Here is a 21,215-nt window from a genome sequence, read left to right as displayed (position 1 = left end):
CGAACATTCTTTCAACAATAATACAACAATAATCCTCATGCATCTCTTTTTAAACATTGTATATACTGTATATTGTTTGGGCCATACTCCTACAGCTTGAATATCTGCTTGTCAATATATTCCCTTATGGTTTTTTGATAAAGGTTAATAATAATCGAATGCAGGAGCCATCATGTAATGATGAAGAGTTTATACATTAATAGTGTTACATTTATAACTGGCCCTCTGAGGGCAGTCTTAACTGATTTTGTGAGGGCATCTCATACAGGTTGCCATTCAAGCCGAGACTGCTACTGTTTTCACATATTTTTTGATTGAAACCTTAAGGTACTATTATATAGGCATTTTATTTTCTCCATGGAAAATTACTGCATGTATACAGTCTTCGCATGTCAGATTCGGTAGTCATCATCCTACTCAGGTGGACATTGGTGGGTGTAAGCCTTTTCATTTAGCATATTTGCATAATGAATAACTCAAGTGTTCCTACACACAATCCCTTGCTGCTTGCGTAATTGATCATTTTAAACATCTTTGACTGAGTCAATTCTGAGCCCGTACCTGATTAGCCAACGTGATGTTCAATTTAGCCTTTTTTACTAGCTTCACAGAATGTTAGACGAAGCTGGTTTACACACTATAATATCCATCTATCCATTGTCTTCCGCTTATCCGAGGTCGGGTCGCGGGGGCAGCAGCCTCAGCAGGGAAGCCCAGACTCTCCCCAGCCACTTCCTCTAGCGCTTCCGAGGGGATCCCAAGGCGTTCCCAGGCAAGCCGAGAGACGTAGTCTCTCCAGCATGTCCTGGGTCATCCCCGGGGTCTCCTCCTGGTGTTACATGCCCGGAACACCTCACCAGGGAGGCGTCCAGGAGGCATCCTAAACAGATCCCCAAGCCACCTCATCTGACTCATCTGTTAGGTAATCTGCTATAGATAAAATTGTATGCAAGGAGAGCAAGAAAAGAACATGAAATAAGAAGGGATGCTTTTAAAGGAAGACCTGTCTTCAAAGTTCACTTCAGGGGGGAAATCAATCAGTAGCTGCAAGGGAGAAACTTTGTCAAGGTGAAGGTTTAATTTAGTTTGACCTGGGGTTGTAACTGAAGCTGTTTCTCAAAGGACTGTGTAGAAACAGAATTGAGTAGTAAAAAATAAAGAAACAAAGTAATCTGTGACTATTATCCTTGAATAATACAGTTGGTACGGAAAGTATACAGACCCCCTTAAATGTTTCACTCTTCGTTATATTGTAGCCATTTGCTAAATTCATTTAAATTCATTTTATCCTCACGAATGTACACACAGCAGCCCATGTTGACAGAAAGAAGCGGAATTGTTTAATTTTTTTCAGATTTATTAAAAAAACAAAACTTAAATATCACATAAGTATAAGCCATAAGTATTCAGACCCATTGCTCAGTATTTAGTAGAAGCACCCTTTTGAACAAATACAGCCATGTGTCTTTTTGGGAATGATGCAACACGTTTTTCACACCTGGATGTGGGGATCCTTGCCAGTTCTGTCAGGTTGCCAGTTCTGTCAGGTTGGATGGTGGACTGCCATTTTCAGGTTTCTCCAGAGATGCTCAATGGGGTTTAAGTCAGGGCTCATGTTGGGCCATTCAATAACAGTCACGGACATGCTCTGAAGCCACTCCTTCGTTATTTTAGCTGTATGCTTAGGGTCATTGTCTTGTTGGACGGTCAACCTTCAGCCCAGTCTGCGGTCCTGAGCACTCTGGAGAAGGTTTTCGTCCAGGATATCACTGTACTTGGCCGCATTCATCTTTCCTTTGATTGCAACCAGTCATCCTGTCCCTGCAGCTTAAAAATACCCCCACAGCATGATGCTGCGACCACCATGCTTCACTGTTGGGACTGTATTGGACAGGTGATGAGCAGTGCCTGGTTTTCTCCACACACCATTTAGAATTAAGGCCAAAAACTTCCATCTTGGACTGTTCAAACAAGAAAATCTTATTTCTCACCATCTTGGAGTCCTTCAGGTATTTTTTAGCAAACTCCATGTGGGCTTTTATGTGTCTTGCACTGAGGAGATGCTTCCGTTGGGCCACTCTGCCATAAAGCCCCGACTAGTGGAGGGCTGCAGTGATGGTTGACTTTCTAGAACTTTCTCCCATCTCCCGACTGCATCTCTGGAGCTCAGCCACAGTGATCTTTGGGTTCTTCTTACCTCTCTCGCCAAGGCTCTTCTCCACCGATTGCTCAGTTTGGCCGGACGGCCAGCTCTAGGAAGAGTTCTGGTCGTCCCAAACGTCTTCCATTTAAGGATTATGGAGGCCCCTATGCTCTTAGGAACCTTAAGTGCAGCAGAATTTTTCTTGTAACCTTGGCCAGATCTGTGCCTTGCCACAATTCTGTCTCTGAGCTCTTCAGGCAGTTCCTTTGACCTCATGATTCTCATTTGCTCTGACATGCACTGTGAGCTGTAATGTCTTATATAGACAGGTGTGTGGTTTTCCTAATCAAGTCCAATCAGTGTAATCAAATACAGCTGGACTCCAATGAAGGTGTAGAATTATCTCAAGGATGATCAGAAGAAATGGACAGCACCTGAGTTAAATATATGACTGTCACAGCAAAGAGTCTGAATACTTATGGTTGTGTGATGTTTCAGTTTTTCTTTTTAAATAAATCTGCAAAACCTTTTAACAATTCAGTTTTTTTCTGTCAATATGGGGTGCTGTGTGTATATTAATGAGGGAAAAAAATTATGATTTTGAAATTATGAAATCATTATGAAATGATTTTAGAAAATGGCTGCAATATAAAAAAGATTGGGGTCTGAATACTTTCCGTACCCACTGTATATTGAAAACGCTGCATAATCAATAGTGATGCACTGAAAGTTCGGCCACCAAAATGTTTCGGCTAAAACTATTCCGAAAGGGCATTTTCGGTTTTGGACTGAAAGACTTTTGTCACCAAAATAAAATGGCCGGAACAGGATGTTCTTATGATACAAGCAAAAACTGTGGCCTGCGCACGATCATGTACACTATATTGTAAAAAAAAAAAATAATTAAAAAAGTGACCAGTATTGGCCTATATACAGTGTATATATTCTTTAAATAAGTATATAATGCATAATATGTGTGTGTTTGTGTGTGCTTGCTCTCTGCCGGCACAGTCCTTTAATGAGGAAAACCTCCATAAAATCCAAAATATTTGGGATATCATTCTGATGTTTTCAGAGGTTAAAGTGCCCATAGGTAGTGATCCATCCATCCAGGGAGGCGTCTGAATCAGATGCCCCAGCCACCTCATCTGGCTCCTCTCAATGCGGAGGAGCAGCGACTCTACTCTGAGCTCCTCCCGGATGACCGAGCTTCTCACCCTATCTCTAATGGAGAGCCCGGACACCCTGTGGAGGAAACTCATTTCGGCCGCTTGTATCTTGATCTTGTTCTTTCGGTCACGACCCACAGTTCGGGATCATAGGTGAGGATAGGAACGTAGATCGACAGGTAAATTGAGGGCTTCGCCTTTCGGGTTAGCTCCTTCTTTACCACAATGGACCGATACAAAGTCTGCATCACTGCAAACACTGCACCGATCTGCCTGTCTATCGCTCGTTCCATTCTTCCCTCACTCGTGAACAAGACCCCAAGATACTTGAACTCCTCCACTTGGGGCAGGATTGCATCCCCAACCTGAAGAGGGCACGCCACCTTTTTCCGACTGAGGACCATGGTCTCAGATTTGGAGGTACTGATTCTCATCCCAGCCGCTTCACAATCGGCTGCGAACCGATCCAGTGAGAGTTGGAGATCACGGCTTGATGAAGCCAACAGAACTACATCATCTGCAAAAAGCAGAGCTGCAATACTGAGGCCACCAAACTTCTACGCCTCGGCTGCGCTGAGAAATTCTGTCCATAAAAGTTATGAACATAACTAGGGCAGCCTTGGCTGAGTCCAACCTTCACCGGAAACGAGTCCGACTTACTGCCGGCAATGCGGACCAAACTTTGACACCGGTCATACAGGGACCGAACAGCCCGTATCAGAATCAGAATCAGAATCATCTTTATTTCCCAAGTATGTCTAAAAAACACACAAGGAATTTGTCTCCGGTAGTTGGAGCCGCTCTAGTACGACAACAGATTGACAGAGAACACTTTTGAGACATAAAGACATTGACAAAAAAAAAACAGTCACTGAGCAATAAAGGGTTGCTAGTTATCTGGTAATGCCGGTACATTATTATTATTTTATGTTATTTTTTGACAATTGTGCAAAAAGATGCAGAGTCCTCGAGCACTTAGAGCAGTTTGAATGACTAATATTGCAATAGTCTTGTGCAATGACCATTGTGCAAAGGGCGCCGAGACTTCAAGGAGTGTATGCAGTTTAAAGTGACGAGTCGTCCGATAATCTGGGACAATGTTGATTGTACATATGTTGGAGATACTCCTCAATCAGAGTGCAAATGGAGCAGATGCTACTCTGGCATGAGTGGCCAGTATTGGTCAACAACAGATATGCAAATAGTGCAGCGTGGCGAGACTACTACAGCGAGCGCACGAGTAATATATAATTGGCCCCACAGAAATGTGACAGCGAACACAAGTCAAAAAATTGCCAGCATGTTGTAATGGAATAGCTGTTTAAGAAGTTGATTGCAAGAGGGAAGAAGCTGTTGGAATGTCTGCTAGTTCTAGTTTGCATTGATCGGTAGCGCCTACCTGAGGGAAGGAGCTGAAAGAGCTGGTGACCGGGATGTGGAGGGTCCGAGAGGATTTTGCACGCTCTTGTCTTAGTTCTGGCAGCGTGCAAGTTCTCAAGGGTGGGGAGGGGGGTACAGACAATCCTTTCAGCAGTTTTGATTGTCCGTTGCAGTCGGAGTTTGTCCTTTTTTGTAGCAGCACCAAACCAGACTGTGATGGAAGAACACAGGACTGATTCGATGACCGCTGTGTAGAACTGCCTCAGCAGCTCCTGTGGCAGGCCGTGCTTTCTCAGAAGCCCCATGAAGTACATCCTCTACTGGGCCTTTTTGAGGACGGAGTTGATGTTGGTCGCCCACTTCAGGTCCTGAGAGACTGTAATTCCCAGGAACATGAAGGTCTCGACGGTTGACACAAGGCAGCTGGACAACGTGAGGGGCAGCTGTGGCGAAGGATGCTTCCTGAAGTCCACGATCATCTCTACAGTCTTGAGCGTGTTCAGCTCCAGGTTGTGTCGGCCGCACCACAGCTCCAGCCTCTCCACTTCCTGTCGATATGCAGACTCGTCACCGTCCTTGATAAGGCCGATGACAGTGGTGTCATCTGCAAACGTCAGGAGTTTGACAGCCGGTTGCGCTGAGGTGCAGTCGTTTGTGTAGAGAGAGAAGAGCAGCGGAGAGAGGACACAACCTTGGGGTGCCCCAGTGCTGATGCTGCGTGTGGATGAGGTGGCCTCCCCCAGCCTTACCTGCTGTGTCCTGCCCGTCAGAAAGCTGTAAATCCACTGGCAGATGGCAGGTGAGACGCTGAACTGGAGAAGCTTGGATGAAAGGAGTTCAGGGATGATGGTGTTTAACGCTGAGCTGAAGTCCACGAACAGGATCCTCGCGTAGGTCCCTGCACTGTCGAGGTGTTCTAGGATGAAATGCAGTCCCATGTTGACTGCATCATCCGCAGACCTGTTCGCTCGGTAGGCAAACCGCAGGGGGTCCGGCGGGGGACCTGTGACGCTTTTGAGGTGGTCCAGCACGAGACGTTCAAAGGACTTCATAACCACAGATGTCAAGGCGACAGGCTTGTAGTCATTTAGACCCGAGATTGCAGGTTTCATGGGGACTGGAATGATGGTGGAGCATTTAAGTCCAGGTCGGTGGGGCGGCTGCGTGGGTGTGGGCTGTGAAAGTGCCCTTTTCAAATCTGCAGTTGAAGGTATTCTAGTCGTTGGCTAGTGTGTTATTGTTCTCAGCTTGGGGGGGATCGTCGCTTGTAATTAATCAGCGATTGGAATGCATGCCAAACTTATAGCTTGGCGAAGCTGCTTAAGTTAGACAGTGAACCACGGCTTGTTGTTGTTGAAAGTGCGAAATGACTTTGTTGGCACACAAACCTCTTCACAGAAACTGATATAGGATGTGACAGTGTCCGTATATTCATCCAGGCTGCCAGCTGAATTTTCAAAGACACTCCAGTCTGTGCAGTCTAAACAGCTTTGAAGTTCTATCTTTGCTTCATTGGTCCACTTTTTCACTGTTTTCACCATAGGCTTCGCGCATTTAAGTTCTTGCCTGTATGTCGGTATTAAGTGAATTAAACAGTGATCAGACGAGCCCAGGGCTGCATGAGGTATAGCACGGTATGTGTTTTTTAGCGTAGTATAGCAGTGGTCTAAAATGTTATTTTCCCTGGTAGGACAGTCGATGTGCTGCTTGTATTTAAGGAGTTCGTGGTTGAGTTTAGCATTGTTAAAGTCCCCGAGAATAATGAGGGGTGAGTCCGGGTGGTTTTTTTTCCAATTTCGTTGACTTGTTCGACGAGCGTGAGCAGTGCAGCGTTTGTGTTAGCTTGAAGCGGAATATAGGCGCCAGCGAGAGTGAATGATTCGAACTCATGCGGCGAGTAGAATGGCTTTCAGTTCAAAAACAGCAACTCCAAATGCGGGCTGCAGTGTGTGGTGAGCTCCGTGACGTCCGTACACCATTTTTCGTTGATATAGAATCATATCCCGCCGCCTTTTGTTTTCCGCGATAACTCCGTGATGCGCTCTGCTCGGTGAAGATGAAAACCCGGAAGCATGACGTCGCCATCGGGTACAGCGTCACAAAGCCAAGTCTCCGTAAAGCACATGGTGGCGGAACGTCCAAATTCTTTACTGGTCTTTATCAGAAGATGAAGCTCGTCCATTTTGTTGGGAACGGAGCGTACATTCGCGAGGTGGATGGACGGAAACGCCAATCTTTATCCTTTCTTGCGGAGTTTCACCTGGATGCTGGCTCGCTTCCCTCTGTGGCGTCACCTCCGTTTCCATGCGCCGAGGACCACGGTCGCTGCTCCGGTGAGTAACTCCGAGAAAAAACTGAGCGGATTTGTGAAAATTGGTGAAAGAAAGTCCGGAGTAGCCTCCTTTATGGTTAGCAAGTCTCCCCTCGTGTAAGTGAGTCGTGTAATGTCTCCAAAGATGAATGAAAAACACACAAAAAATGTACCAGCATTACATGATAACTAGCAACCCTTTACTGCTCAGTCACTGTCTTTCTGTCTCCAAAGTGTTCTTTAAATTGACTGTCTGTTGTCGTACTCGAGTGGCTCCAACTACCGGAGACAAATTCCTTGTGTTTTTTGGACATACTTGGCAAATAAAGATGATTCTGAAAAACAAAAACAATACAAGAGAGCACGTAACCGAGGCGACCACACTGGTAGGCGCCATCTTGGGGGTTTGGTACACCATACTCACGAAGCACCCCCCACAGGACTCCCCGAGGGAAACGGTCGAACGCCTTCTCTAAGTCCACAAAACACATGTAGACAGGTTGGGCGAACTCCCATGCACCCTCGAGGACCCTGCCGAGGGTGTAGAGCTGGTCCACTGTTCGACGGCCAGGACGAAAACCACACTGCTCCTGCTGAATCTGAGAATCGACTTCCCGACGGACCCTCCTCTCCAGCACCCCTGAATAGACTTTACCACGGAGGCTGAGGAGAGTGATACCCCTGTAGTTTGAACACACCCTCTGGTCCCCTTTCTTAAAAAGGGGGACCACCACCCCAGACTGCCAATCCAGAGGCACTGTCCCCGATGTCCATGCGATGTTGCAGAGGTGTGTGAACATGGTCCACTCGGACTCGATGTCCCCCGCCTCCCCCAGAACGTGAGCAAAGTTCTGTCAGAGGTGGCAGTTGAAACTCCTTCTGACAGGTGATTCTGCCAAAAGTTCCCAGCAGACCCTCACAATATGTTTGGGCCTGCCACGTCGGACCGGAATCTTCCCCCACCATCGGAGCCAACTCACCACCAGGTGGTTATCAGTTGACAGCTCCGCCACTCTCTTCACCCGAGTGTCCAAGACATGCGGCCGCAAGTCCGATGACACGACCACAAAGTCGATCATCAAACTGCGACCTAGGGTGTCCTGGTGCCAAGTGCAGGTGTGGACACCCTTATGCTTGAACATGGTGTTCGTTATGGACAATCTGTGATGAGCACAGAAGTCCAATAACAGAACACCCCTCGTGTTCCTGTCGTTCCTCCCAATCACGCCCTTCCAGGTCTCACTGTCATTGGCCACGTGAGCATTGAAGTCCCCCCAGCAGAACGATGGAGTCCCCAGCGGGAGCGCTCTCCAGCACCCCCTCGAAGGACTCCAAAAAGGGTGGTTACTCTGAACTGCTGTTTGGTGCATAGGCACAAACAACAGTCAGGACCCATCCCCCAACCCGAAGGCGGAGGTAGGCTACCCTCTCGTCCACCGGGGTGAAGCCCAAAGTGCAGGCGCCAAGCCGGGGGGCAATAAGTATACCCACTACTGCTCGGCGCCTCTCACTGTGGGCAACTCCAGAGTGGAAGAGAATCCCACCCCTCTCAAGAGGACTGCTACCAGAGCCCAAGCTGTGTGTGGAGGCGAGTCGACTATATCTAGTCGGAACTTCTCAACCTTGCACACCATCTTGGGCTCCTTCCCTGCCGGAGAGGTGACATTCCACGTCCCTAGAGCCAGGTTCTGTAGCCAGGGATCGGATCGCCAAGGTCCCTGCCTTCGGCCACCGCCGAGCTCACACTACTATGGCCCCTCCCACAGGTGGTGAGCCCATGGGAAGATAGATGTCCATAAAAATTTGGGTGGTGATTGCTCACAATTTGTGATATTAATCAACATTAAAAGCTTTTTCTCCATAAGAGGAAAACTCTTGACGTCCATCAAATCCAAACTATTTGGGCGATCGTTTTGATATTTTCAGAGGTTTTAGTGGGCATAGGTAGAGATGTCCGTATACATTTTGGTGACATTAGCTCTCATTTTGGTGACATTGCTGGAGTCTATCCCAGCTGATTCTGGGCGAGAGGTGGGCTAGCCAATCGCAGGCCACATGTAAACAAACAACCATTCGGACTCACATTCACAGCTACGGGCAATTTAGAGTCTTCAATTAACCTACCATGCATGTTTTGGGGATGTGGGAGGAAACCGAAGTACCCAGAGAAACCACGCAGGCATGGGGAGAACATGCAAACTCGACAGATGGGAGGCCAGATTTGAACCCGGGTCCTCAGAACTGTGAGGCATGTGTACTAATCAGTCGTCGGCCGTGATGTCAGCATAACAATGGAAATCATCTGCCAAGCAGACCAGGAGAAGCTCATCCATGCTTTTATCGCAAGTAGACTTGACTATTGTAATGGTCGTCTGACTGGACTGCCCCAAAAGAGCATTAAACAGCTGCAGCTCAGATTCTGACCATGTATTACTCCAATTCTACAGTTTCTACACTGGCTTCCAGTCATCTTTAGAATAGACAATAAAGTTCTGATACTGGTCTGTAAATCACTCAATGGTTTAAGTCCTGAATACGTTAGACAATCTAATGGAATACAAGCACTGTAAGGCTCTGAGATCTGCCAACTCAGATCAGATAACGGAGCACAGAGTCCAAAGCAAACATGGTGAAGCAGCTTCTAGTTGCTATGCTACACGCAAATGGAATACGTTGCCAATATAATTGAAGTCAGCCCCAAGTGTAAATGTCTTTAAATCCAGGTTAAAATTTGTTCTTTTTTCTCATGCTTTTTAGAGCACTTCCACTCTTAAATGATCTTCTGTGCACTATAGTTTTTTGTTCTTTTTCATTTTGGAAAATGTTTTCAAGCATTTTTAATTTAATTTTTCTCTTTATTTTTTAAATGCTTTTTATCATTTAAAACACATAGAGTTACCATGTTTGCCAGCATCGCGACCCTATTTGTGTAGTCACCATCAATTCTGATTCTGAAAAATTTATCCTGTTACAACCAGCCCGAGAGTGGTTAGAGATGACCAGATCAGTGTTGATTTTGGTACTTATGTAACAGCAATAACTACAGTAAATCACTCTTTAACACAACTACATAATGTATGCAATGCTCATCCAACACTTTGTAGGATTCGGAAAACTTGTGGCATCTGTTAAAAGTACCTTGCTATTGTTATGAGGCTTTTCACACACATGGTTTCAAAACAAGCACACTGCATATCTTGTCTGTTAATACTTATAGTTGGTTTATAATTTTGTGTTTTGCTACAACATAATATAATCCAATGTCGGAGTAATTTTGAATGTCATCTATTACAAGATGCTTGAGGTTGTTCCAAACTGTTTTTTCCAGCGCTCGACCAGCTACAATTAAAATGTATTTTCCTTACCTCGTCAACAGTGATCACTTCCCAGAGACTATAAAATGTTGTCTGACAGTTCTTTAGTTTGTTTAGCACCCCTCAAAGTTGTTTGCTTATAGCAGCATATAGAGAAAGATGAAGATAGCTAAAGATGTTGAGACCATCTTCATCACTATCTTTACACATCTCGCGTTCTCACTATTATACCCTCATTTACTGTTTCCCTTTTCATTCCTACTATTGTCTTCCAGCTGTCAGAGTTGTTTGTTTTATTTGAAGAGACGCCTCAGGGAGCTGCCTCTTTAGCCCAGGTCCATAAAGCCGTGCTGCATGATGGGAGGACGGTGGCTGTTAAGGTCCAACACCCCAAAGTCCAAAGACAAAGCTCCAAAGACATATTGGTGATGGAGGTGAGTTGTTATATAAAAATAGCACAAAAAAATAAGGAAATGTATGTTTGGTAGCTTATTTCTTTGCTGTAAGAATGCTTCTTGGCAATGGCAATACATCTTATACTGTTGGAAAGCCTGTTTATTTTCCTTTAAATGGTGTCACATTTGTAAGGAACATGCATTTGTGAGATGAGCAGCAGAGCTGAGTATATGGGTTGCGCCCATGTAAAAATTGCCGATGTACAGCTTGTTTTGCTGTTGCCATTGACTTTTGTTTTGAGCTTCTGCTGGTGTCAGTAACACATGGACTAGAACCAGAACATGTGAAGGAACATAATGTTTCGCGATGAGTCCAGCTATCCCATCTTACTTCGGGCGAAAGCAGACTACACCCTGAACTGGTCGCCAGTCAGTTGCAGGGCACATACAGAGACAGACAAACATTCAGACTCACATTCTCACCGTCGCTGAGTGGGAACTGAACCGACGCTGCCTGCACCAAAGTCAGGCGAATTCACCACTACACCATCAGTGACTTACTGTCAAATCACTCACCTTGAATCCTGTTTTCATTAGAATCAGAATCATCTTTATTTGCCGAGTATGTCCAAAGAACATACAAGGAATTTGTCTCCGGTAGTTGGAGCCGCTCTAGTACGACATTTATACGACAACAGACAGTCAATTGACAGAGAACACTTTTGAGACATAAAGACATTGACAAAAAACAGTCACTGAGCAATAAAGGGTTAATAGTTATCTGGTAATGCCAGTACAATTTTTTTTTTTTGACAATTGTGCAAAAGATGCAGAGTCCTCTAGCACTTAGAGCAGTTCGAATGACTAATATTGCAATAGTCCGGTGCAATGACCATTGTGCAAAGGGCGCCGAGACTTCAAGGAGTGTATGCAGTTTAAAGTGACGAGTAGTGCGATAATGCCATCCCAACCTGGATGTTGCACAACTTCCTTTAACTTAACAGCAACAAAACTGAGCTGCTGATTGTTGGACCAAAAAACAAACTCTCTTGTCATTCAGGCTTCAACCTCACCTTCAATGACTGTTTACTGTAATTGCAGCGCTACAGTTAAAAACTTGGGCATCCACCTCGACTCCAGTCTATCCTTTGCAGTCCACATTCAAGACATGTCCAAAACACCTTTCTATAACCTCTGTAATATCTCCAAGCGTCGCTCAATGATAACTTCAGATGCCGAAACCCTGATCCATGCATTCGTTTCTTTCAGACTTGAATACGGCAATGTCCTTTATCCTGCTTACCCATAAGCACCACACAAAATAAACGTAACTACAAATTCAGAATACTAATTTGCACCAGAAGATTTCATCACATCACCACTGTCCCTTCATTGGTTACCTATTGCTTGTGCCCCTTTCCTGGGGTGACAACTACATGTGTCAGAACTGCTTCAACTAATTTCTCCTAAGGGGGTGGGACTTTTGCTTTGAAGGTAATGAAAGAATGCCTCAGTAACTGGACCTACCTCATGGTAGTAACTTTAGCCTTATATATTTTTACTCTTTTGATGTTTATATAACATATATTGTTTATTGCACTGTACTTCTTACTAATTTTGTCTTTGTAACGTTTACACATTTTACTGTCTTATTGCACTCTACACTATCTGTTCACTATTTCTTGTGTTTTTGTTGTCTGCTCGGCTGTTATGTGTACTGCTGTGTCTGTGTGTCAGTGTCTTTAATAGGGTTAAGTATTGTACATTTAGACATTTCAGTGTGATTTTGCATGATAAAAACCTATAAACTTGAAACTTAAAGCTATAGTATGTAACTTTTGCCCTCCCCCCCAGCTCAAATTCTACCTTTACCACAAACGAACAGAGCTGTCGCTTCAATATGACGTAGGCAATGCATGTTATACTGTCTTGGACTCACACGGGTTAGAAAAGGGGAGACGTGACAAAAACTGACTAAGACGGGAAAAACTAGGTAAGGAATTGGAAAAATCTAAATTGGTGTCGGAGTCAGAATCAGAAAAATCAGAATCTAAAAAAACAACGTGGAGGTAAAATTCTAGGGCACGGGGAATAACTAGGAAAAGTAGGGGACACAGGTGAAAAGGACGGAGAAGACGGAACAATAGGGCTTACTGGAGGAGGGTAGTTATGGTTGGCAGGCTGAGGGCGCTGGGAGGCAGACTGGTGGTGTGAAGAGTGACGCCGTGTTTTTCCCGCTGAGTCCTGTTTTGGTGGTTACATTCTGTCACGATTGGGGTTTTTCAAAAACCTAATCGTTTTTAGGGTTTTTCAAAAACCTGGAGGACCCAAGTGGAGGGAAGCAGGGAGGCAAGGCAGGAGTCTCAAAAAATATTTGATCTCCAAAAACGAATAAAATAAACAAAAAATAGAAAGAAAACATGACTGGTAACTAAGATGTGGCACAGACAGAGACAATGACACCTGACAATGACATCCAACAATGGCAATGAACCGACAAGCACTGAAAGAAACCAGGTAACTAAATACAAACAGATTGCTGAGACAACGAGGAAGACCTGGACAAGACACGAGCGGCTGGAGGGAGCGGATTGCGCGACACAAGATAGAAGGTTGACGAGAACAGGTGGACACAACTAAATGAGCACACGACACTGTAAGCGTTTATATATAAAATAAGTATTGTAATTAATTTAGGTTAAAGTAATAAGCCGGGAGCGACGTTTGCGTTACGTCTGGTTTATCGTAATTTTTATTTTATTGTTAAAATCAAACTGATGTCTCGAAGAGGGCACCACAACAAATTATTCAAGTTTAACTTTAGGCGAAATGATGATAAACCTTTTGAATCAGTCTCATAATCTGGAAGTTGCTTCACTCTACGACATTTTGAGTCCTAGGTTACAGAGGCTTACTTAAATTCAGAACACACACAAAATATGAATTGGAATTTTATGGTATATTTAATGAAACACACAACTACAAGTACAAACTAAATCACGAACATAATAGTAAGGGTAAACGAAAGAAAAAAAAATAAGGAAACTGGAAAAGACGACATCGTGTGTGGTCGCTGGGCTAAAATAAATGAACGTGTGAGCTTTAATGCGTGTGAGCTTTAATGCATTGAGTCAGAGCGAGAGAAGGCAAAGTTGGGATTTCGTATGAAGCTAGTAATTTCCCCACAATTATTACGCACTTATGTTGTACATCATAGTAAGGATTTGCAGTGTCGACTCACGAACGCAGATCACCTTAAAAAAACAGATGCACAAAAATAAAAAGAAATAGGAAATGAAAGTTGTACATTTGGAATATTTCTGCCGAGTTTGCAAGATATAAAAACGAACATTTTCTCTTCTGTTAACAAACATCAAAGGCACGTCCACAAGTTCTGGTGCTTGCAGTTCCTCTCAACGGCAGTGGGTGCAGCATCACGCGCATGGGTGAATATTAGCCAGATAGTCTTCCCCAACCATTTGGTCCGGGAAGGGGTCTTTTGAAGACAGGAATCAAGATTTGACGGGAAGCTGCTAATTAGGTTAAGGTCCACTTGACATACACCAGACATACACCAGCCCTAGTCGCTGTCTCACAGCAGGGCAGCGTGGAGGAGTAGGGGTTCTAGGGTGGTCGCGAATCTCTCTGAAACCTCAAAGTTGCGGCGCGCATGTCCGCTACAACACGAACAACATGAAACCCAGGAAAAGATGAAACAAAACTAACCACAACCCAAACCAAAACACAGACCATGACATCTTCTGCTTCTGCTTTATATTTTCAAGGTGTTGCTAAGAGGGGTCCATTGGCTTTTCCCTGACTTCGCCTTTATGTGGTTGGTAGAAGAGGCCAAGAAAAACATGCCATTGGAGCTGAACTTCCTTAATGAAGGACACAATTCAGAAATTGTATCAAAAAAGCTGGCCCACTTCACATTTCTCAAGGTAAATACATTTGATTTTCCTTTTCCTCGTTTTAGGCTCATGGCTGTAGTGTTACTTTTTCCCTTATTTTCTCTTGAAGTCAATTGGTGTTGATAAACTGGCAACATTTCTTTGAATTTAAGACCATTATATTAAAATGTATACCATTATTTTTAAATAAAGGTCAAATGTCTTCACTATGCAGGGACAACAGCGCTTGCTGTTCTCACTGTCTTCACACATTTTTAATCAGATTGAGTTCACAGTAAACTAGAAATCACATGTACTTGGACTATTTTCATTCCATGCCCATTATCATTTCATGTCTTGGTGTCCTTATTTGTAATGTACCCGTTTGAGATTTCTCAGTGAAAAGGTTGTGCCATATCGTACAGTGCATAATAATAACAATATTTTATTTTATATGAGCTGATACTTTTATGCCGTGATGTTGACAGTGTTGCGAGTGACAATGCATACTGTACATATCTTAGTTCTCATATGCGCACACACAACAAACATTCCTGACATTGATTTTGTAATTTGTTGCGGAAAAGTTGATTAATGTTGAATTAACATCCAATATTGGGTCTCCGGTCTCTCAGGGGTTTGTGAATAATAAATTAATTAATTTAGCAGCATATCATTTTAAAAAGTGCATAACTATGAAATGGAACCACTATGTCAAAAGAACAACTCATCTCACACTGATATTAACTTCTGGCGAATAAAAACTGCAGCCAGATTTTCATGCACCTCCTTGTCGTATTGCCTCTCATGCCTCAAGTCAGTCAACCATATCATGTAAACCCAAAACCAGCTCAACTACAAAGTATGATAACTTTGTCAATTTCTTTATTTCCGTTGCTGTTCCTCCGAGGAAGGTGATTACCTCACAATTCAGTGACAGTCACACTAAGCAGCAAGTCCCTCATTTTTTTGTGACAATTATGTGGTCACTGTGGTACCCAATCGCTTTTATACTATTGAGTGGTGTGTGAATTTCTTTCTTTCACATTTCTTGAAACTTAAACCTGTTTTCTCAAAACATCAAACACAAATCCACAAATTCAAACTACATACACAAAACCCAACGTTTTCTTTTTAAAATCACAACAAAGCTATCACCTCAAAATCAGGGTTCAGATCATACACAGCAAATAAAAATATATTCACTCCAGATAATCGTTAGACATAAAATAATTTAGGACACAGTATCCAGGGCATATAGTTAACAGAAAATGTTTATTGTAAATGAATTTAGCAAACAATTATCACCGTCAAAGTGATATTTAAATTCAGCATTAAAAAAAAAAAGAGAGAAAGAAAAGCACAGTACTGCATAGTCAGTCACTGAGATTCAGTGTCCAATATATTGTCTTTGTGGGGTCTAGCCATTGGAGTTCATCCACATTACAGACAATATTTTATTTTGCCAGGCACTGGAGCAATAGCCCTCTGGGATGCTGAACCCAGCCTTGACAAGACTCCATAGTTACGTATATCATCATAGGCCTGTTCCATTGCCTCCAATACATTTTCCTTGGTGTTGGGCTGTCGTTTATAGACCTTTCACCGCCGTGCAGAGAAAAACTCTACTGGATACAGGAAGGGGCTGTAGGGTGGCAAGAAAACCTTAATGAAGCGCTTGTTATTGATGAACCACTCACGTACCAGAACACCATGGTGAAAGCTCACACTGTCCCAAACTATGACTTATACAGGATGAACTGTTTACTGATCCAGCTTCTCATGTGCAAGTCATAATATCATGAAGACTACCCAGAAATTTCAGGGGATGTTCAGTGTTATATGGTCCCAGGTTTGTGCGATGGTGGAGAACCCCTCAGTTACTATTGGCTGCACAAAGGGTAACATTGCCACCATGCTAGTGTCGAGTGGTGGGATAATGTAATGAATGGTATGTATGATTGATGGTACAAAATAGCCCTAAATTGTTGATCGGATACAGGTCCAGAAAACTTTTATGATCAGAATCAGAATCATCTTTATTTCGCCAAGTATGTCAAAAACACACAAAGAATTTGTCTCCCGTAGTTGGAGCCGCACTAGTACGACAACAGACACTCAATTTACAGAGAATACTTTTGAGACATAAAGACATTGAGAAAAACAGTCACTGAGCAATACAAGGTTGCTAGTAATCTGGTAATGCCGGTACAAGTTTTATTTTATTTATTTTTGACAATTGTGCAAAAAGATGCAGAGTTCTCTAGCAATGAGAGCAGTTTAAATGACGAATAGAGTAATAGTCCAGTGCAATGACCGGACAAGAAATGTATGCAGTTTAAAGTGACGAGTAGCGCAATAATCTGTGACAATGTCGATTGTGCAAATGGTGCAGATACTACTCAGTCAATTGTGCAAATGGTACAACAACAGATACGCAAATAGTGCAGACTACTACTGTGAGTGGACGAGTAATGTATAATTGGCCCGACAGAAATGTGACAACAAACTCAAGACAAAAAAATTGGCAGCATGTTGTAATGAAATTGTAAGTTAACTGTTTAAGAAGTTAATGGCAAGAGGGAAGAAGATGTTGGAATGTCTGCTACTTGCATTGCATAGTTTGATAATGCCTACCTGAGGGAAGGAGCTGGAAGAGCTGGTGACCAGGATGTGGAGGGTCCAAGAGGATTTTGCATGCGCTTGTCTTAGTTCTGGCAGCATGCAAGTCCTCAAGGGTAGGTAGGGGGTACCGTCAATCTTTCAGCAGGTTTGATTGTCCGTTGCAGTCGGAGTTTGTCCTTTTTTGTAGCAGCACCAAACCAGACTGTGATGGAAGAACACAGGACTGATTCGATGACCGCTGTGTAGAACTGCCTCAACAGCTCCTGTGGCAGGCCGTGCTACCACAGAAGCCGCATGAAGTACATCCTCTGCTCAGCCTTTTTTTCACTTCAGGTCCTGAGACACTGTAATTCCCAGGAACTTGAAGGTCTCAACGGTTGACACAAGGCAGCTGGACAGGGTGAGGGGCAGCTGTGGCGAAGGATGCCTCCTGAAGTCTCCAATCATCTCTACAGTCTTCAGCGTGTTCAGCTCCAGGTTGTGTCAGCCGCACCACAGCTCCAGCCCCTCCACTTCCTGTTGATACGCAGACTCGTCACTGTCTTTGATGAGGCCGATGACTGTGGGGTCGTCTGCTGAAGTCCACGAACAGGATCCTCGCATAGGTCCCCGCGTCGTTGAGGTGTTCTCGGATGAAGTGCAGTCTCATGTTGACTGCATCATCCGCGTGCCTGTTTTCTCGGTAGGCAAACTGCAGGGGGCCAAGCAGGGGACCTGTGACGCTCTTGAGGTGGTCCAGCACGAGGTATTCAAAGGACTTCATGACCACCGATGTCAAGGCGACAGGCCTGTAGTCATTCAGACCCGAGATTGCAGGTTTCTTTGGGACTGGGATGATGGCGGAGGGTTTGAAACAGGATGGTACTTCGCACAGTTCAAAGATCTATTGAAGATCTGTGTGAAGACTGGAGCGAGCATACTTTGAGACAGGATGGGCACACAAGGTCCGGGCTTTGTTAATCTTTTGTTGTTTGTACAGCCTCACAAAGCCAAGTCTCCGTAAAGCACAGGGCAGCGGAACGTCCAACGTCTTTACTGGTCTTTATCAGAAGATGAAGCTCGTCCATTTCGTTGGGTAGGGAGTGTAGATACGCAAGGTGGATCGACTGGAACGGCAATCTGTATCCTGTCTTGCGGGGCTTAACTTGGATGCCGGCTCGCTTCTCTCTGTGGCGCCGCCTTCGCCTCCATGCGCCAAAGACCGCAGTCGCTGCCCCGGTGAGTAACTCGGGGAAAAAACTGAGCGAATTTGCGAAAGTTGGTGAATGAAAGTCCGGGGTAGACTCCCTGATCTTCCCTTGTGAAAGTGAGTCGGGTCATGTCTCCAAAGACAAACGAAAAACACGAAAACATAGGCAATACTAGAGAGCACGTAACTGAGGCGTCCACATGGGTAGGCGCCATCTTGCTTGATCATGATTGACCAGATGGTTTTGTGTGTCCCAATGATCCTAGGAGCTACATTCTCTGGGGCTTTATGTCCCTGGCAGGGTCACCCATGGCAAACAGTTCCTAGGTGAGGGACCAGATAAAGCACAGCTCCAAAAACCCCTATGATGACAAACAACTCAGGAAGACATTTTCCCTTGCTCGGACGCGGGTCACCGGGTCCACCTCTGGAGCAAGGCCTGGAAGTGGGGCTCGAAGGCGAGGGCCTGCTGGACGGGCCTGCACCCATGGGGCGCAGCCAGGCACAGCCTGAAAGGGTAACGTGGTTCCCCCTTCCCATGGGCTCTCCACCTGTGGGAGGGTCAATAGGGGTCGGGTGCAGTGTGAGCTGGGCGGTGGCTGAAGGCAGGGACCTTGGCGATCCGATTGACGGCTACAGAAGCTGGCTCTTGGTACGTGGAATGTCACATCTCTGGCAGGGAAGAAGTCGGAACTTCTCGACCTCACACACAAGCTCGGGAGCTAGATATAGTTGGGCTCGCCTCCACACACAGGTTAGGTTGGGCTCTGGTACCAGTCCTCTCGAGAGGGGTTGGACTCTCTTCCACTCTGGAGTTGCCCACGGTGAGAGGCGCCGAGCAGGTGTGGGTATACTTATTGCCCACCGACTCGGCGCCTGTATGTTGGTGGACAAAAGGGTAGCCTCCCTCCGCCTTCGGGTGGGGGACGGGTCCTGACTGTTGTTTGTGCCTATGCACCAAACAGAAGTTCAGAGTACCCAACCTTTTTGGAGTCATTGGAAGGGGTGCTGGAGAGCTCTCCCGCTGGGGACTCCATCGTTCTGCTTGGGGACTTCAATGCTCACATGGGCAATGACAGTGAGATCTGGAAGGGCGTGATTGGGAGGAACGCCCCCCCCCCCCCCCCCCGATCAGAACCCGAGCGGAGTTCTGTTATTTGACTTCTGTGCTCATCACGGATTGTCCATAACGAACACCATGTTCAAGCATAAGGGTGTCCACACATGCACTTGGCACCAGGACACCCTAGGTCGCAGTTCGATAATCGAGTTTGTGGTCGTGTCATCAGACTTGCGGCCGCATGTCTTGGACACTCGGGTGAAGAGAAGGGCGGAGCTGTCAACTCATCACCTGGTGGTGAGTTGGCTCCAATGGTGGAGGAAGATGCCGGTCCGACCTGGTAGGCCCAAACGTATTGTGAGGGTCTGCTGGGAACGTCTGGCACAATCCCCTGTCAGAAGGAGTTTCAACTCCCACATCCGGCAGAACTTCACCACGTTTCGGGAGAGGCGGGGGACATTGAGTCCGAGTGGACCATGCTCCGCGCCGCTATTGCCGAGGCGGTCGACCGGAGCTGTGGCCATAAGGTAGTCGGTGCCTGTCGTGGCGGGGATCCCTGAACCCGTTGGTGGACACCAACGGTGAGGGATGCCGTCAAGCTGAAGAAGGAGTCCTATCAGGCCTTTTTGGCCTGTGGGACTCCTGAGGCAGTTGATGGGTACCGGCTGGCCAAGCAGAATGAAGCTTTCGTGGTTGCCCAGGCATGGGAGGAGTTCGGTGAGGCCACGGAAAAAGACTTTCGGACGGCTTCAAGGAAATACTGGTCCACCCTCCGGCGGAGGGGAAAGCAGTGCACTACCAACACTATGTATAGTGGGGATGGGGCGCTGCTGACCTCGACTCGGGACGTGAGTCGGTGGGGAAAATACATCGAAGACCTCCTCAACTCCACCGACATGCCTTCCCATGAGGAAGCAGAGTCTGGGTTCTCTGAGGCGGGCTCTCCTATGTCTGGTGTTGAGGTGGTTAAAAAAGCTCCTTCGTGGCAAGGCGCCGGTGGTGGATGGGATTGCCCGGAGTTCCTAAAGGCTCGGGATGTTGTGGGGCTGTCCTGGTTGACACGCCTCTGCAACATCCCGTGGACATCGGGAACAGTGCCTGTGGATTGGCAGACTGGGGTGGTTGTGCCCCGTTTTAAGAAAGGGGACTGGAGGGTGCGTTCCAACTACAGGGGGATCACACTCCTCAGCCTCCCTGGTAAGGTCTATTCAGGGGCGCTGGAGAGGAGTTAGGGTTAGTCTGAATACTTATGGCTGTGTGATATTTCAGTGTTTCTTTTTTAATAAATCAGCAACATTTCAAGAATTCTGTTTTTTTTCTGTCAAAATGGGGTGCTTTGTGTACATTACAGAGAAAAAAATTAACTTAAATGATTTTAACAAATGGCTGCTATATAACGAGTGAAAAATTTAAGGGGGTCTGAAAACTTTCCATACCCACTGTACAACAACTCACCATAACGCAGAATCAGTGTTTGCCTTGGGCTTGTTCCTTATGCCCAGTCTGCTCTGTAATTGTCTTCGTAATGGTCACAGCAGCAAAGCCCGCTTCACAAAGATAGGGTGTTGGAAATGGGATCAGGCTATTCAGTTGATCTCTTTTTCTTTCAAAAATATTCTATCAATTCTATCACAAGATGGAGCAATGTGTCTATTTAAATGACTTGCTCATTTACAGTATATATTTGTGTACTGTATACTGAATATCTTCAAAAGTATTCTCTCGTCTGGTCATGT

At 45.3% G+C, this 21,215-nt stretch overlaps 1 protein-coding gene across 3 annotated transcripts in view; it reads left to right on the top strand.

Annotated features, from left to right (window-relative positions):
• adck1 (aarF domain containing kinase 1) overlaps window positions 1-21,215 on the top strand; it is a 124,490-nt gene that overhangs the window by 65,850 nt on the left and 37,425 nt on the right. For all 3 annotated transcript variants that reach the window (XM_061696735.1, XM_061696736.1, XM_061696734.1), the window contains 2 exons: window positions 10,593-10,751; window positions 14,498-14,656. In XM_061696735.1, the coding sequence (XP_061552719.1) occupies window positions 10,593-10,751; window positions 14,498-14,656 (318 nt within the window). The remainder of the gene's footprint in view (window positions 1-10,592; window positions 10,752-14,497; window positions 14,657-21,215) is intronic.

The sequence above is a fragment of the Phycodurus eques genome, chromosome 14 (genome assembly GCF_024500275.1).
Source record: "Phycodurus eques isolate BA_2022a chromosome 14, UOR_Pequ_1.1, whole genome shotgun sequence".
Lineage (NCBI taxonomy): Eukaryota > Metazoa > Chordata > Actinopteri > Syngnathiformes > Syngnathidae > Phycodurus > Phycodurus eques.
The sequence above is the reverse complement of the archived record's forward strand: the minus strand, read 5'-3'. Positions and strand labels throughout refer to the sequence as shown.